The following is a 16,946-nucleotide window of genomic DNA, read 5'->3' on the forward strand; positions in this document are numbered from 1 at the left end:
ACATCCCCCGATCTGTAATAAATGAACTATATTTTAAAACTCCCTCGATACATCATCACTTGTTCAGTGATCATTCCGACTCAGCTCTACCGCAAAACGCAAACGCAAACGCGTTGACTCCTCTGTTTTTTTAGCGTTTGGCTTTTATCATTCTCAGTTCTGATTTGTAGTTTCTTTCTCCTTCACCCTCTTCGAGAAAAAGCTTTTATCTTGCTGTTTCTGGAAGCTTAACTTCAAAAACCCTCCAAATCGACATTGTTGCTTCATCATCTTAAGGTGGGTTTCCCAATTTTTTTTGTGTACAGTTGAAATCTGCGTTTTTAATTCATTTGAGCTACATGTATCAAGAAATCATGAAATGGGCTTCCCCAAAAACTTTAACTTTATTCACTTGGAGAGCATTGTTGAATAGAATCAGTGGGACATGCTTCTTTCCATCAAAAAGTTTGGATTTTTACACTTTTTTCAGTCAATGGCGGAGGAAACAGGTCTTAACCATCTTTAACCGGTTTTTTCGACAACCGACACCGGAATTTGTGAGTCCCCACAAATCAAACCGGTTCTTTAACCCGGTTCCCGACAACCGACACCGGAAATTGTGTGTCCTCCTGACAAACTTTGCTTCGGTCCTCGTTTACCTTTTCCTTAAAGCAAAGCCCTTTTCGTCATCCTCTTTTTGGCTATATCTCTAATTTGGTTTTTGTTTTAAGCCCTTAACTTCGGATCAAGTATTTGATATCTTGTTTCTTGCAATATCATATGGTTCTTCTTGGTTAGATTCAGAAAGTCTTAATATTTATGAACGTTGGGGAAAGTTTTAGTGGTTTTGATTATAATATATGAAGTTTTTGCTATTAGTAAACAGTTTAAAGATTAACTTAAAAGGAGCTTTTTTGATATAATTTATGGGTTTATTAATCTCAATGATTCTGCCTTTGATACTATAATGGTTGAAAGGTCACTCTCAGATTTGCAATTCCGTTTCTTTCTAAAGGTGGTTGGTCTGTTTTCATTCCATTTATTATTGTATTCCCCATTTTTGACTAATGCTATGCTCAATCATTTCTTTAATCACATTATTTTAGTAATCAATAGTATCCTTCAAGATGCTCCATTACTTTTTTCTTTTTATACCCCTTTGCTTTCTCTGCAACTTCATTTACGAATGAATCTTGTTCTTACTTCAACTCCACCAACTTTGCAGGGTAATGTGATTTGTATTGGTTCTCTTCTTTGGTTCTTTTCTAGTGTTTGGTTCCAAGAATGCAATATGGATAGTTTGGTTGTTGTGTTCTGCTGTGTTTGTTGTCTTTATCTAGAAACATAGCCAACTAACTTTAGAGGGGAACTAAAGATTTGCAGAATCAGATGAGTGGCAATGGATCTTAAATGATTGATGTGACCGTATATCTATCGTTATGTTTTACTACTTTTTGTTGATTTGGGGTGTCTTGTTTTCTCTTCTAACTCTGGGCCCTTTAAGAATTGGAGTCTCTTGATTCTTGTCTGACCAGGTCATAGAATGTTTTTGGTTCACAGTGGGTGCAACAGAGTTAGAATCTTTTTGATGTCTGTTCACCAACCCCATTCTCTAACATTACACTGTAGATTTACCTGTATTTCTATAAAATTCTACTCTCCTTCCTTGCAGTCTGGTTCTAAACTTACATAATTTGTTTCAGGTTGTAGATTGTTGCACACTTGGGAGCTGAGCTTCGTTTGAGTAGTAGAATAAATCCGACATGAAGGTCTTCATCTAATCTTCTGTGTTTATTAATCTTCTGCTTCGCTCACGTTATTGTCTAAAATCTTTTAGTTTAGTTTCTGCAGCAAATATAGATGAAGATGAGAGTGGAAACCGCACTTGCTATTCTCTTGGTTCTCATATCAATTCAACAATGTTATGGAGGTAGTATCTTAGTGTATAATCTTTTCATATATTTTCTCATGCTTCTGAATTCAAAGATAACTCAGCAACATGTATAAAAACGGTGTGACTTTCATTTAAATTGATGAAGTTTCTGTGTGTTAGGTGCAAGCAACTATACATGCATGTGCTTCTCTTCGGGCAATCAAAGTGATATCCTGGGATCTAACTGTTCTACATCATGTAATTGCAGACCAGGTTGATTTTTCTCTTCTTTTTCTCTCTTCACCAACTGAGAAATTTTTCAAGATTTTAAAGAAAACTGACTTTATAACTCTCTCTTATGTTAGCTGGTAGAGACCAATGGGCGTGCTTGTGTCCTGCAAATGGTTTTCCAGTAATAGCCATTGGTGGTGCCAATTCTTCGTGCTTCACTTCATGCAACTGCGCTGCTGGTATATATTACTCTATCCATCTTGTTCTATGGCAAGCTTAGTCGATTATATCATACGTCTGTCTCCTTGCTTGTTTCTAGGAGCTACCAAATCTTCAAAAAAGCGATATTTATCTAGGAAACTAGTTGTGGTTATACTACTCCTCTGCGGTGTACTCACTTCACTAGCATTGCTTGCCTCTATGATTTGCTTCATTTGTCGAAGGAACAAATTTTCTGGACAAACCCCTTCAGTTTCTTCAGATAGAGAATCTAGCTGGCATAGCTCAGCCAACTTAATAACCCGTAAAAGCTCGGTTTCACAATCGAAAATTAGCATCAGCTCCTCAGTGGCAGGTCAACCATTTTTTCCCTCTTAATTTAAAGTTTCTTTGATTTGATACATTAAACAGAAGAGGAACTAAGAACTTGTCGGTTTTTTCCGTTTTCTACAGGATGCTTCTTTCAGAACGCTTCTTTGTTTTGTGTGAGCAGACCTGAAACAATCCATGGAGCTATTTTTCAGTTCTCATATGCAGAATTAGAGCAAGCAACCAATAAATTCTCCAGCAACAGTGTAATAGGACATGGAGGAAGTAGCTGTGTTTACCGCGGGCAGCTCAAAGACGGTAAAACCGCTGCGATCAAACGTCTAAATACCCCTAAAGGAAATGACACCGACAATCTATTCTCAACAGAAGTACTAGCCTCCTCCTCTTCATGCTTCTTATATGAGGTTTCATAGTTAATCCAGATTTGGAAATGTTGTTCTGTTTTTTTTTGTGTTTTCACAGGTTGAGTTATTATCAAGACTTCATCATTACCATGTGGTTCCGTTGATTGGATATTGTTCAGAGTTTCATGGCAAACATGCAGAGAGGCTTCTGGTTTTTGAGTACATGTCTTATGGAAGTCTGAGAGATTGCTTAGATGGAGAGTTGGGAGAGAAAATGACATGGAACATCCGAATCTCTGTCGCTCTTGGAGCTGCAAGAGGGCTTGAGTATCTTCATGAAGCTGCTGCTCCAAGAATCTTACACCGAGATGTAAAATCCACAAATATTCTCCTTGATGAGAATTGGCATGCAAAAGTAAGTAACAAAACCACCTCCCCAAATATTAGCTTAAATGAGTCTAAATTTGAACTTGAAATGGGCATAAATTGTTACAGATAACAGATCTTGGAATGGCCAAGTGTTTGAGTAGCGACGGTTTACAAAGCGGTTCAAGCTCTCCCACGACAGGACTACAAGGAACATTTGGATACTTTGCACCTGAATATGCAATTGCAGGATGTGCTTCACAGATGTCAGATGTTTTTAGCTTTGGTGTTGTTCTACTCGAGCTTATAACCGGAAGGAAACCGATACAGAAACCCAGCAACAACAAAGGAGAAGAAAGCCTTGTAATTTGGGTGAGTAACAACACTAGTTATTAAATCTCTAATTGCTTGCAGCTTTAACCATTCTGAAACTTATTTATTGGTTGGTGTGTTAGGCTGTGCCGCGATTACAAGACAGTAAGCGGGTGATCGAGGAACTGCCTGATCCTCGACTAAACAGGAAGTTTGCTGAAGAAGAGATGCAGATAATGGCGTATCTTGCTAAAGAGTGTTTGCTTTTGGAACCAGAAGCTAGACCAACAATGAGAGAAGTTGTTCAGATTCTTTCAACCATCACACCAGATACATCATCCAGACGTAGAAACTTCCCTATAAATTATCTTTTCCAGGTATGTTTTTTCATAATAACACGATTGCAAATGTATAAATTAACGTTTGAAACAATTAACACCTTATCATCTATGACATTTGTCCTCACAGAGCAATGAGACAAAGAAAGAAAACAAAGTTGGATGGTCAAGAGGTGGAAGCAGAAGTGGACATGAAGAGGAACCAGTGGATCTTACTGAGCCACGGTTCGAGTCATTCTGCTTGCCGATTGTGAAGCCGGTCTTGCTTGAACCATCTGCACATATTTAAAAACTTCAAAGTAGATAGCAAAAGCACAGAACAAAAACAACATTGAGACCGTCTCCCACTATGTAGATAATGCTCACGCTGACGAGGGTCAAGCACTGAGACTTGAGAGTTTTCTTTAAGTGAGTGTCAAGATTTGCTCTAAACTAGAAGACTCTTAATTTATATTCTTAATAAAATATTTTTAACAAAACAAATTGATGTATTTAAGCTTTTGACTTATACTTACACTCACTGTTAAACAAAACAAAATGAAAATGGCCACTCACTGTGAGATATTGTTTAACAGTGAGTGTAAGTATAAGTCAAAAGCTTGAAATAATCCTGAAGCTCAAGTTAAACCACTACACGTCCACATCCTATGAATTGGCCTTGCATACGTACGGATACATAGTCTATACAATAAATAATGGGCATGCCCATTTGGATTATACATTCGAATGTTGTACATTTCAAAGAGCATGTGAGTTACAACATCTTTTTCTCAGCCTCCAACCACACTCTAATTAGAGTGTCCGACTATATTTTCCGACTAGACTTCCTATCAAACACCGACGATTATCCGACTATATTTTTCGACTAGATTTCAGAACAATCATCGAAAAAAATTTCCGACCAATTCTCGACGAATTGTTCCGCCTATTTTCCAACACCTTTTCCAACTAAATTTTGACCATTTTCCGACGAAATTACGTTTCCGATCAGGATTGGTGACTAATGTTAGAAATGTATTGGAATAATAATTGAGTACGTAGGAGTAGTAGTAACGTTAACATCTTTGGATAATCGAAGAAAGACAAGGTGGGGGATGATGGGATCAATCAAGAGAAAGACCCATATGGTGTGTTGTGTTCCACAGACTGGACGAACCAAACCCATTTATTCCAAATGTAACCGTATCAATTAATTGCCAACCCAAGCTTTGTCTCTTAATTTATTCTTTACCTTATATGAATGAACCAAACTTTTAAAATATATATATAGAGAGAGATTTTTATGTGTATCCAACTTGTTTTTAGTTATCTAAATGTGTCCCTTTGCTAGTTCGAGACTATACATTGACCTATTCATATGATCTCGATATAAAACATATAAAGCATATCTCAAACATAAAAGAAATGCAAATGGTCGTAATAATCAAAACGAAAGATTCATTGGTACAATTAAAGCAATTTAATCCGATGAGGAAATGCGTCGAGATTTGTGACCAAATTGTCTAAATTTTAAGCTTATCAGTTATATTTTTACTATCTAGTTTAAGATTAGATTTAATTATAAGAAAAAAGATTGTTTCACAAAGCAAATTTGGCTTTGAATTGATGTTTGGATAAAATGGACTAATCTATTTGTAGTTTAGTATACTTTTTTTTTCCTGGAACGTAATTTACCGCAAACCAAATTTATTTGTACATGAAAACGATATGTAGTTCACTCACGATGATTTTCTACTATTTTCTTTCTTTCGCATCATTCAGACTATCATTTATGAATTGTAAACAACAAGCGGTTCAATCCATAATTGTATTTATCCATCCTAATCGTTGCAATATTTATTCGAACTCTATAGAGCACACAAGTAAATAAAAATCAGTAGGTTAACTTCAACAAAAATTAATAAAACATAATCAAAATGCATTGATCTAACAAGGACCTAAGGTCCGATTCAATTCACCAATACTTACAAAGAGTCATAAAAAACTTGAACCTAACTTTAGTGTGGACTAAAATGGTATTATAGCCAATATTACCCAAAATATTAAAAACATACAAAACAAGTTTAGTGGTAAAACAAATAAAACTTGAAAGTCAAGCAGTGTGGTCCGTGCAACGACTGGTACAAACACATGGTTGGATTCCAAAAGAAACGAGTCAACTCCTCGGATCTTACAAACCCACCATCAATTTAAACACTATGTTCACCACTATACATGGACTAATACACAGACACTTAGCTCATATTTACTTAATAAATATGTCTTTCATTAATATTTAATTAATTTTATAAAAATTTATTAGTATTTCACACATGAAGTCAATGACAAAATGTTAAAGATCATGTTTTTATTTATAGTAACTGATTTTTTTTTTTGTCAATTAGAGTGTTGCAGTGTAAATTCATATCATTACGTACACTAGCTAGTTAAAAAAAAATTAAAAGATGACTAACTGAACTCGATCTGATTAAGGATTGTTAATCAGTTTAAAAATAGTTTTCACACACAAAAATAAAAATAGAGTTGGAGTTTACATAAACTATATTATTGTGATTATTTTACGCGAATTCAATAGCGAATAACCGCATATTAGACCATTCGACGCTGATGTATTCTTTGAGATAGTGAATTTTTAGATTTCTAATTTGGCATAGACTATACTATTTTCATTATTTTCGAATGCAATCAATTTGGTTGTGAATTAGTAGAATACCAAGCTTCGTCTTGAATCTTTATGCAAGTTTCATAGCATACAGTAATTGGTTTATATCTTTCTAGTATTATTATTTTTTCTTTTAAAGTATGTAACAAATATTTCTAGAATGATATTTTATTCAAACAAGTCGACAAAATTTGCAAAAGCAAGATATCTTTGTTTATTCTAATTTTTTAACCCTAAAAAAAATCCAACTTGTTGAATTGCCATCATGGTTTTGGCTTTGTACGTACTTTATATAAATTAATAAATTATACAAGCAAACAAATATGTTTAACAGTGTATTTTATACCTATAATCATGTGATCCGTACATGAAAAGTTCCACTTTGTCCACACACACCACTTCACTGTTCTATACTTTTTTCTCATCTCTTTCTCAAAACGAACACAAAAGCTATATTTTTCAATCTTCATAAAAGCATATATGAACGAACATTACATTTTCTCGTTTATGGACCTACTTGTTATTCTTACAGCTTCCTTTGTTTGTGTTGTTGTGTCGGTGCCTTAATATTCAACTTTCCTTTTTAGTATTCACATCAAAACATTTCCTCTAAAAGTAGTCTTTGCTTGTAGCTTAAGCGACTGAAGAAAAGCTTTTCTTTCTTGAACCAGATTCATCTCATCTAGTTTGTTCATCTCTTTATTTCCTAATCATTTCTTGATATTGTTATTAGGATTTTTTATCTTTTCGTACAGTTGTCTTTACAAAACACACGTGTCTCATCCAAATATGGTTTTAGTTTTCTTCCCTTTTTTCCTGGGAATTTAATGTTCCCAAGTTGGCTTAGAATGGTTCCTTCATTGATATAGTCACGGATTCATAATCTCAAAGTTCTGAGATTTCTCGTGCTCTTAGATTTGATAAAGAAGAAGCAAAATGGGTTATGGTGACTCAAGATCTGTCAGGTTAGGACTTTACTTGTAGTCTCTGTCTCTCTTCTTTATTATTAATCATAAAAGAAGTTTTAATTGTATAGATTTCAAGAAGATCAAGAAGTTGTTCATGGAGTTGAACCTGGAGTTAAGGTCAAGTTTAAAATCAATGGAACTCAAATAAAGAATGTGAAGATGATGAGTAAAGGGAAGTCTTTGAAAGCTAAAGTACTCTCTAGAGTGTTTTCTGAGGATCTTGAGAGGGTTAAGACCAAGATACTCGATCCTCGGGGACAAACGATACGGAAATGGAACAAGATTTTCCTCGTAGCATGTTTGGTTTCTCTGTTTGTCGACCCTTTGTTTTTTTTCTTACCGGTGATGAGGAATGAAGCATGTATCACCATTGGTATCAGGCTTGAAGTGGTTCTTACACTCATTAGATCTTTAGCTGATGCTTTTTACATCGCTCAGATTCTTATACGTTTTAGAACAGCTTATATTGCACCTCCTTCTCGTGTATTCGGTAGAGGAGAGCTTGTGATTGATTCAAGAAAGATTGCTTGGAGATATCTTAACAAAAGCTTTTGGATTCATCTTGTTGCTGCTTTACCTTTACCTCAGGTATATACTTTTAATATCCTCCAGCTTCAGTGATTCAGTTCTTGATTTGGTTTCTTGGTTTGTTACATTTCTTTTTCAGGTTTTGATTTGGATTATAATCCCAAATCTAAGAGGCTCACCAATGACAAACACTAAGAACGTTCTTAGATTCATTATCATTTTCCAGTATGCTCCAAGGATGTTCTTGATATTCCCGCTATCTCGCCAGATCATTAAAGCCACCGGTGTTGTTACAGAGACCGCTTGGGCAGGAGCCGCTTACAACCTTATGTTATACATGCTAGCAAGCCATGTAAGTGACTCAACTTGTAGCTATAAGTCTACCTTATCTAGCCTAGGACTACATGTAGTAGACTAGAGTCTAGAGCTTATGTGAGTTGGTTAGAGATTTGAGAATAACACTTTCATAGCTTTGTTCTTCCTCTGTTTCCTACAAAGACAAACATTAAAAATCATTCTTGTTTCCAGGTTTTAGGAGCTTGTTGGTATTTGCTTGCAGTAGAGAGGCAAGAGGCTTGTTGGAGACATGCTTGCAACATCGAGAAACCGGTTTGTCAATATAGATTCTTTGAGTGCAGAGGACTGGAGGATCAACAAAGAAATTCTTGGTTTGAGTGGAGCAATATAACAACAATATGTAAACCTGGAACTAAGTTTTATGAGTTTGGTATATTCGGAGATGCAGTAACATCAGGTGTTACTTCATCAAAGTTCATAAACAAGTACTTTTACTGTCTCTGGTGGGGATTAAAGAACCTCAGGTGAATCAAATAGTTGAAACAGTTTATGCAGATTTGAATCCATTTGTTTTATCCATAACATCTTTTTATATATTCTTTAGCTCTTTGGGACAAAACCTCGCCACGAGCACTTACGCTGGCGAAATCCTCTTCGCCATCATTATTGCGACTCTCGGGCTTGTTCTGTTTGCATTGCTTATTGGTAATATGCAGACATATTTACAGTCAACCACAATGAGACTTGAAGAGTGGAGGATAAGAAGGACAGATACAGAACAGTGGATGCATCATAGACAACTTCCCCCAGAGCTAAGACAAGCTGTAAGAAAATATGATCAATACAAGTGGCTAGCCACACGAGGAGTTGATGAAGAAGCTTTATTGATAAGTCTTCCTCTTGATCTCCGAAGAGATATCAAACGCCATCTTTGTTTCGATCTTGTTCGCCGTGTAAGCCTCTCTATTTCTTGTTTTGTTTTTTCAATTCTTGATCCCTAGTTTATTCAATTCTTGTTCTGAAGATTTCCTTTAAACAGGTACCATTGTTTGATCAAATGGACGAAAGAATGCTTGACGCGATTTGCGAGAGACTAAAACCGGCATTATGCACTGAAGGAACGTTTCTTGTAAGAGAAGGCGACCCGGTTAACGAAATGCTCTTCATCATTAGAGGTCATCTTGATTCTTACACAACCAATGGAGGCAGAACAGGATTCTTCAACTCTTGTCTCATAGGACCAGGAGATTTCTGCGGCGAAGAGTTGCTTACATGGGCATTAGACCCTCGTCCCGTTGTGATCTTACCGTCTTCCACACGCACAGTTAAAGCCATTTGTGAAGTTGAAGCCTTTGCACTGAAAGCTGAAGATTTACAATTTGTGGCTTCACAGTTTAGAAGACTACACACTAAGCAATTAAGACATAAATTTCGGTTTTATTCGCATCAATGGAGGACTTGGGCGGCTTGTTTTGTACAATCTGCTTGGAGACGGCACAAGAAGAGGAAGGACAAGACTGAGCTTAGGGCAAAAGAGGAGTTTAACTATAGGTTCGAGGCTGCGACGGCTAGGCTAGCCGTGAACGGTGGGAAGTTCACACGTAGTGGTTCAGATTCTGGTATGATGTCTTCGATTCAAAAACCAGTAGAACCAGACTTTTCTAGTGAATGAGTTAGATGAGCTCTTTTACTTTATAAAAGATGAAACATAAAAACAAAATGACATGTAATTATGAGAGGGTTATAAGGAATTTTCAAAACAAGTACTCAATAGTGTTGAGACATGTTAATGTTTAACATAGTTATTAGATTTCCCAAAACGAGTTACTTTTAGTTGTGCAACAAACATGGGAACTAAGAAACATATTAGACGAGAAATACGCACAAGAAGTGCCACTAAAGCTGATATGATCATAGGCATCATCCACCGTCCGGGTCAGCTGCAAACCCATAAAACAAAACAAAAAAGAAACAATGTTAGGTCTTGTCTAAAGACGCTACTCATCAAACAATCAAGTTTTTGCAGTGAAATTACCAGCACCAATCAATTTCATATTCCCGGTGTCCAATGATACCCTATCAACACCCATTAACTTGAGCGTGAAGCGAGGTCCACATTCCTGCCACAGACAAGAATGCTATATTACCAATTTTGTTGTTGCAAAATACATCATAGCCAAAAAAAAAAAAGCTAAATATATTAAACCTGTGGCTGTGTGCTAACACTTGATCTTTCTCCTCCAATGACTTCCTCAGAGCAGAGACTGAACAGAGAAGTGCATCGGTTCCAATATAAAGATTAGTAATTTTTATAGTAGTCCGACATAAAGCTCAAGAGATAAAAAGAACTAGGTGAGGCAAGTTACCGATGATGTCGGAAAAAAACATGATTCCTTTGCTGCTCCAACCATGCAATACTTCTTAAACGGGAAGGTCGACGGGAATGAGGAACCTTGGGGAACAGTGATTGTATCATCCTGTAAAGAAAAAAAAAAGGAAAATTACAAGAAAAGTTTTCAACAACTATACTATGAATAAAGAAGAAATCATTAGTAGTAGTTTTGACCTGGCTGTGCCAACACTGGCCGGAGAGTCAAAACCTCTGACATGAAGCCGAGGATAACGTCGGCTTGGGGGTTTTGCACAATTCTGTAAGAGAATGATGAGCTTGTGAAGGGCAACAACATAGTATTATACGTAGACCAAAGACAAAGCTTATATATGATATATACCGGTATATCAATTCGTGGGACGAGTTCAATAAATATGAAAGAAGCGGATGCACCATTCAGCAAGTTTATGATACGGATTTCATCTGCAAAACCAAGACATATGAGAACCGTACGTACAACACAAGTCATAAACATATTATATATCAAAAAGAGGAGTATATAATATACATACTGACCATTTCCCAAATTGTTTGTATGAGCGAGAATGAGAGATGTAAAACCCTTCTTCTTGGCAAATTTTATGACCTACATACGTGCATGGATCCATCAACAACACATTTACACGCTAACCATCCTTAACGGTGTATCTAAGAGCATATCTTAGCAAAACAATATGCTAAGATACGCATTTTCAATTCTAAAATGTTCCCAATAATATTGCTCTAAGACCATATTGCTAGTATCTTAGGGGGTTTAGAGTTTTGACACGAACCTGACCTAACTCGGAGTTTCTCCTTCTATTCATGTATTTAGAATTTGGAAACACAGAGAGCATCTCCTCTGCAATCAGAGTTCCCTTTTGAGGTTTTTGACGAGTATAACCAAAGAGGTAAGTAGTGATCAAGGTCTTGGGTTTGATTTCACCACTCAGGATCTTATCAGTTTCATCCCAGTCAAATCCTTCCCAAAGCTTCAAAACACACACAGAAAAAACAAATCGGAGACAAAAGACTTATTAAACAGATTTCAAAATATCAATAAATATAACAGATGATCAATACATAGAGATAGAGTTAAAGATTACATCATCATCATCAAGGCTCTTAATTTTCAGGTGGATCTTCAACGCCGCCTCATACTCTGCCATCGTCGTTCCACTCATCTCTATTTTATTCGGCTGCCACAGTTCCTTGCTAGGGCTTTGCGCCTTAAATTTATACACATGATTATGGGCCCAATATGGATAGGCTCAATGGTGACCAACCCTGCTTTATATTCTAATTGGGCTTTAAACATTAACGATTTTAGTGGATATAGATGTCCACGAATCATAAGTCATACCAAACGTCCACTACAAAGGAGTTCATTATGAAGATTCCATTATGTTTTGGGAAGTATTATATGGACACTAGCAGTTGATCCGCGCTGCGCGGGAGGTTTATAATTTTTTGTTAATTTTTTATTCATATTATGATATATTATTTAATTTTTTATTGATTTTCAAAACATATTATAGTTATTTTCTCTTGAATTATTATCTTTCAATATTTAAATTTGGATTAAAAGCATTTTCTTATTGATCAAGTTATAAACTAATATTTCACTTTCAATTTTATTTTTTTCTTTTAAAATTTTATATATACAATTACATAAATGTTTTTTTTGTTTCACCAGAAATTTAAAATTTACTTACATTCTTAAACTCAGTAACACATTTAAAATTTAAACTATGATCAATTTAAAATGAAAGTTGAATTATATTATTACCACTAACTAATAAAAATGAAAGTATTTCTTATTTAACATTTCATTTATTTACATAATTTATTTTTATTTATATAAATTTTCTATTAATCAAATAAGTAGCATAAATATGCACTAAATGAATGTTTTAAATTTATTTTTATGTAAAAAAAATGTGGCTTAGGTGGATGCTTAGGTGGCATCATGAGAAGAGAGAAAAAGCTAACTTTATATATATAGACTAGGTTTGGACCCGCACTACATCGCGGGGGAAATAATTATATATATAATTATTAATTGATTAGAATATGTTATATTTTAATTTTATTGCAATGCATTCGATAACGGTGAATTATATATTTGTATAATAAGTTTAAATAAAATAATAAACGAAAAAAGCGAGTAAATAATAATATATTGAGTTTTGATACAAATAAAATAACAGTAAAAATTTAACAGCATGAAATAATCTTTATCGACAAATTATTCAATTGACCATTTCTGTAGTAGAAGTAGGAATATACATAAAAATTACATACTTACAATATATTTTATAAAGAATCAACTCGTAACATAATTCATTTGGTAAAAAACATTATTCATAACTCGCTTTACCATTATAATTGTGATTTTAACAAACTACCCGTGAACTATCTAAATTTACATAGTTTGATATATAACATATTTTATCAATAGTAATTATGTCACAAAAAAGTACTTTTAATATTTTAAATTCTAATTATTTTATATATTTCAACCTTTTAATTATAATATTTTAAAACTTTTTGAACTTTTAAATACGGTCATGTAACAATGGTTTTAATATTGATCATACTGATTTAAACCATTGGAGATGGTATTCCAAATAGATTTTTTCAAATTTTAATATTAACACCATCTATTTATAAAAGTTGCAAATTAACCCATTTATTTTAACTTTTATAAAATTTTAATAAAATAGTTACTTTTATTTAAATTAAACATTTATTATAAAAAGATCATATTATATATTATTTTTTAATTAACAAGTACATCACATTACATAAAAAAACAATAAGATACTAGATTCTTAACCATCAGCATAAGTGTATTTTTCCCATTAGTGGATCCGGATGTAATTTAGGAGAATATTAAGTAATTTTTTTGGTATTAAAAGTATTATTATGGAATAAATGAAAAAATAAAATATCTTTTTTCCTTCAATAAAAAGAAAGTCTATTATTTATATATATTAACTTTTGCAAATGGTAGTCTCAAATTTTAGAATATATATTTATATTAAAACCTTTAAAATATTTTATATTATTATTAGTTATTAAATATATTTATTTTATTTATTTTGGTCATAAATAAAAGAAGTTTGAGATTAAAAGGACTATTTTGCAAGAAAATAGTTCACTTCTATTTATAGAGGAAAAAATAGAGCTCCTCTATATATAGAGATAAAAATAGCAATCTCTATAATAGATGTGGATATAGAAGTGGGTTGGAGCAAAATTTGCTATAAAATAGAGTTTAGAGGAAGAAATAGAGGAGGGTTGGAGATGCTCTTATAGACGAAGTGAACAAAAAACAAAGAAATGTGATAACTTATTGATTGATTTATGCTTAGACCTACTTTCTCTAATAATTCTTTCAGTTTGACATACTTTCTGCTACTAGTATACATTTTCTACATTTTTACAGCTATTTCATTATTTCATGACTATTTTGCCGTTATACAAACTAAAAGTGAACAAACAAAATTATATTCCATCTCTTTCTTCTTCTCATTTTTTCTCTCTCCTTAATCGATTGTTTACTTTATCTCTATCTAAAAAATAAAACTTGTAAAAATTCAGTCATCTGACAATTAACATAATCAAAATCTCTTTAGTTTCACCTTCATCGTCATCATCAACAATCAACATGACTGGACTTGCATAGATAAAATTAAAAATATATGGCAAAGAAAACATGTCCATGTAGATACAATTAAAAAATGTTTGCAAAAAAGAACATTAGACTAAAGGATATGGCTATAAACATGTGGATACGAGTATATACATATATCCATGCGGGACAGTTGTAAGCTAAGTAAAAAAAGCTATATTCATATATCCATGCAGGTATATGATTGTGGATAGGCGATCAGTAGCATTGAGAAGCTGGCAAAACAACCACAGTTCCATTCCAGCCTAAATCATCGTTATCAACATCAGAGCTGTGAAGGGGGATTGTATGGCGCTGGTCTCATGTATCCATGTGTACCAAGAAACAAAAAAGTGGCAAAGAAGACATGATTTACAGAGGGCAAAGGAGGTAGGTCTACACGGCACATCAATAATTCACGTGAGAGAAAAAGGAGTTGTTTGGCTACGGTTCCAGCGGTGGTGGGAGTTTGGTTTAAACGGTGGATCTAAAATCCTCTCTTGTAGAAGAGAGAGAATTGGTTAGCTAGGGTTCCGTCAGTATAACCTTGCATCTACATTCTCCCCCTTTTTGACTATGGTTGTGAACTCAACAATTCTCACTCCAAAATAACATCACCAAGAACATCACCATTCTCCCCCAACTTGAGTCACAACATGGTCAAAAACTAATTAGAAAATACTCCCCGTTTTGTAAAACGAGGTCCATAACCTATTGCACCATCTCCATATAACTCATCTTTCCTAACCCAAATCTTCTTGCACCTTATGCCTTCATGACTAAATTCTCGAATGAATCTGAAACAGTTCCTCTTAATATGCCCTCTAACTCCACAATGATAGCATGTTGGAACTTGAAAACTCACATCATAAGCCTTCTTCATTTGATTCCTCTCACTCATCAATCTGAAACACCTTGGCCTAATATGCCCAACAACACCACCATGATAACAAGTGGGACGAAAAATTCTTTGAGGTTCACTCTCCAAGTTAGAATTTTTTGTTCCAATCTTCTGAACAACTACAGTCTCTGATGCAGACTCTGTCTCAGTTGCAGTTTCTGTCACAGTTCTTGATGCAGACGTGACTTTTCCACCATAAACAAACACCGGATCTGATTTTGAACATTTTCCTTTAAAACCAAGGCCATATCTATCCATTTTTCCAATACTCATAATCTCATCCAACTGCTTTGTGCCATTATTAAGCATCCTCAAATTCTTTTGAGTTTCTTCAAGTTGAACTTTAGCCTCTGATGCTCCTTCTTCTTTTTTTGATGCATATTTCTCTGCTTCAGCAATTTTAGCTTCCAACTTGAGCTTCTCCTTAGTCAAAACTGAATTCTCCTCAACTACTTTAAGCAAATGTTCTTACAACATCTCATACTTCATAGCAAGTTCTTCATCATCAAAACTCTCTACATTACTATCACTCTCTGTTTCAGACTTTGCCGTATTTGCAGATTCAGATGCAGTTGCAGGTTTTGGTGTTGATTCAGACGCAGTTGCAGGTTTTCCTACAGATTCTGACGTAGTTGCAGACTCTAATTCAGAACTATCTTCGAAAGTTGTAAACGCCACCAAGTTCAGCAGTTCTTCTTCATCTTCTGAATCAGTTTCATAATCACCACTAGCAACATTCATAGCCTTCTTATTATGCTTCTGTAGATTGGCATAATCAGAACGAACATGTCCATACCCTTTCCATTCAAAGCATTGTGTTTTCTTTGCTGAACATTTCACATTCTTCTTCACTCCTTCAGTTTCATATGATTTGCTTAACTCAAAAGCTTTAAGAATCCCAACAAACTCATCAAAAGCCATCTCATCAAGATTACTAATAAACGCTTGCACACGAACTTTCCAATATCCATAATTAGCTAAATCAAGCAACGGTGGTTTTGTCATAGACATGCCTTTTTTTATATGACTTCATCACAAACAAATCTCAACTCTGACTTACGTCCTGAACTACTATCCTCACCCTTGATCTACTCGAAACAAGACTGAATCTCTATCGAGAACCCGCTCTGGTACCAATTGTAAAAGTGGATGAGGCAATAATAAAGTGCTGAAAGTAAATGAGACACAAAGTTTGTTAACGAGGTTCGGTTTTTCCTACTCCCCGGGACCGAGTCCAGATTTCGATTTCACTACAACAAGAAAGCAAATACAACCAATTTGCAAACACGTAAATCAAGCACACCCCTCTTGAACTACCGCTCTGAACTATATTATGAAACCTTAAAGATAAATAACTATCCTTATCTAAACTCTCACTGAGTCTAGATTTAATCAAGATAACCTAATCTTGGGCTAAACTCCCCCTGAGCCTAGACTTCAATACTCCAAGTCTCTGGAGCAGCCTTCACACACATGTCACACTGACGAACAAAGAAGCTTGATCACACAAGCACCAAACTGCGAAACTAAGCCGTACACAAAACCATAAGA

The 16,946-nt window shown here is 34.7% G+C and overlaps 4 protein-coding genes across 12 annotated transcripts; 2 read left to right on the plus strand and 2 right to left on the minus strand.

Annotated features, from left to right (window-relative positions):
• The first annotated feature begins 61 nt into the window (after window positions 1–61).
• LOC17889714 (receptor-like serine/threonine-protein kinase NCRK) lies at window positions 62–4,475 on the plus strand. Of its 9 annotated transcripts, none has more exons than XM_006293858.2 (11): window positions 62–276; window positions 1,683–1,748; window positions 1,822–1,909; window positions 2,033–2,125; window positions 2,218–2,322; window positions 2,403–2,657; window positions 2,756–3,000; window positions 3,095–3,391; window positions 3,472–3,714; window positions 3,798–4,031; window positions 4,123–4,475. In XM_006293858.2, exons 3-11 carry the CDS (start codon window positions 1,840–1,842, stop codon window positions 4,279–4,281), a joined length of 1,701 nt encoding a protein of 566 aa, XP_006293920.1. In that variant the 5' UTR covers window positions 62–276; window positions 1,683–1,748; window positions 1,822–1,839; the 3' UTR covers window positions 4,282–4,475. The 9 variants fall into 9 exon arrangements, with proteins under 9 accessions (XP_006293920.1, XP_023640542.1, XP_023640539.1 ...); XM_023784774.1 differs by having other exon boundaries at window positions 1,831–1,909; XM_023784771.1 differs by lacking the exon at window positions 62–276 and adding an exon at window positions 719–1,604 and having other exon boundaries at window positions 1,831–1,909.
• A 2,835-nt stretch (window positions 4,476–7,310) lies between these two features.
• Window positions 7,311–10,213, plus strand: LOC17890298 (putative cyclic nucleotide-gated ion channel 15). The gene is made up of 6 exons (XM_006293730.2): window positions 7,311–7,619; window positions 7,691–8,210; window positions 8,290–8,502; window positions 8,679–8,971; window positions 9,052–9,400; window positions 9,487–10,213. Exons 1-6 carry the CDS (start codon window positions 7,591–7,593, stop codon window positions 10,117–10,119), a joined length of 2,037 nt encoding a protein of 678 aa, XP_006293792.1. The 5' UTR covers window positions 7,311–7,590; the 3' UTR covers window positions 10,120–10,213.
• On the minus strand, window positions 10,194–12,018 carry LOC17888495 (ribosome production factor 1). The gene is made up of 9 exons (XM_006294758.2): window positions 11,925–12,018; window positions 11,613–11,810; window positions 11,356–11,425; window positions 11,180–11,262; window positions 11,014–11,096; window positions 10,814–10,924; window positions 10,654–10,711; window positions 10,483–10,567; window positions 10,194–10,387 (listed from the first exon to the last, which is right to left on the minus strand). Exons 1-9 carry the CDS (start codon window positions 12,000–12,002, stop codon window positions 10,368–10,370), a joined length of 786 nt encoding a protein of 261 aa, XP_006294820.1. The 5' UTR covers window positions 12,003–12,018; the 3' UTR covers window positions 10,194–10,367.
• Window positions 12,019–15,161: 3,143 nt separating this feature from the next.
• On the minus strand, window positions 15,162–16,406 carry LOC17887801. Its single transcript, XM_006294315.2, has 2 exons — window positions 15,920–16,406; window positions 15,162–15,844 (listed from the first exon to the last, which is right to left on the minus strand). The coding sequence occupies exons 1-2, from the start codon at window positions 16,404–16,406 to the stop codon at window positions 15,162–15,164; spliced, it is 1,170 nt and encodes a 389-aa protein (XP_006294377.1).
• Between the last annotated feature and the right edge of the window lie 540 nt (window positions 16,407–16,946).

The sequence above is a fragment of the Capsella rubella genome, unplaced genomic scaffold (assembly GCF_000375325.1).
Source record: "Capsella rubella cultivar Monte Gargano unplaced genomic scaffold, Caprub1_0 scaffold_4, whole genome shotgun sequence".
Classification (NCBI taxonomy): Eukaryota; Viridiplantae; Streptophyta; class Magnoliopsida; order Brassicales; family Brassicaceae; genus Capsella; species Capsella rubella.

What these genes read in the sequence shown, in the direction of transcription:
- LOC17887801 (XM_006294315.2), bottom strand. Translation starts at nt 16,406, where the DNA reads ATGTCTATGACAAAACCACCGTTGCTTGATTTAGCTAATTATGGATAT. An exon ending in GTCTGAAACAGAGAGTGATA is followed by an intron (nt 15,845 to 15,919) that starts GTAATGTAGAGA and finishes TGCTTAAAGTAG; the next exon opens with TTGAGGAGAATTCAGTTTTG.
- LOC17888495 (XM_006294758.2), bottom strand. Translation starts at nt 12,002, where the DNA reads ATGAGTGGAACGACGATGGCAGAGTATGAGGCGGCGTTGAAGATCCAC. An exon ending in GAAACTCCGAGTTAGGTCAG is followed by an intron (nt 11,426 to 11,612) that starts GTTCGTGTCAAA and finishes GCACGTATGTAG; the next exon opens with GTCATAAAATTTGCCAAGAA. An exon ending in GCCAGTGTTGGCACAGCCAG is followed by an intron (nt 10,925 to 11,013) that starts GTCAAAACTACT and finishes TTTTCTTTACAG; the next exon opens with GATGATACAATCACTGTTCC.
- LOC17889714 (XM_006293858.2), top strand. Translation starts at nt 1,840, where the DNA reads ATGAAGATGAGAGTGGAAACCGCACTTGCTATTCTCTTGGTTCTCATA. An exon ending in TTCATGCAACTGCGCTGCTG is followed by an intron (nt 2,323 to 2,402) that starts GTATATATTACT and finishes GCTTGTTTCTAG; the next exon opens with GAGCTACCAAATCTTCAAAA. An exon ending in CTATAAATTATCTTTTCCAG is followed by an intron (nt 4,032 to 4,122) that starts GTATGTTTTTTC and finishes TTGTCCTCACAG; the next exon opens with AGCAATGAGACAAAGAAAGA.
- LOC17890298 (XM_006293730.2), top strand. Translation starts at nt 7,591, where the DNA reads ATGGGTTATGGTGACTCAAGATCTGTCAG. An exon ending in TATACATGCTAGCAAGCCAT is followed by an intron (nt 8,503 to 8,678) that starts GTAAGTGACTCA and finishes TCTTGTTTCCAG; the next exon opens with GTTTTAGGAGCTTGTTGGTA. An exon ending in TGGGGATTAAAGAACCTCAG is followed by an intron (nt 8,972 to 9,051) that starts GTGAATCAAATA and finishes TATATTCTTTAG; the next exon opens with CTCTTTGGGACAAAACCTCG.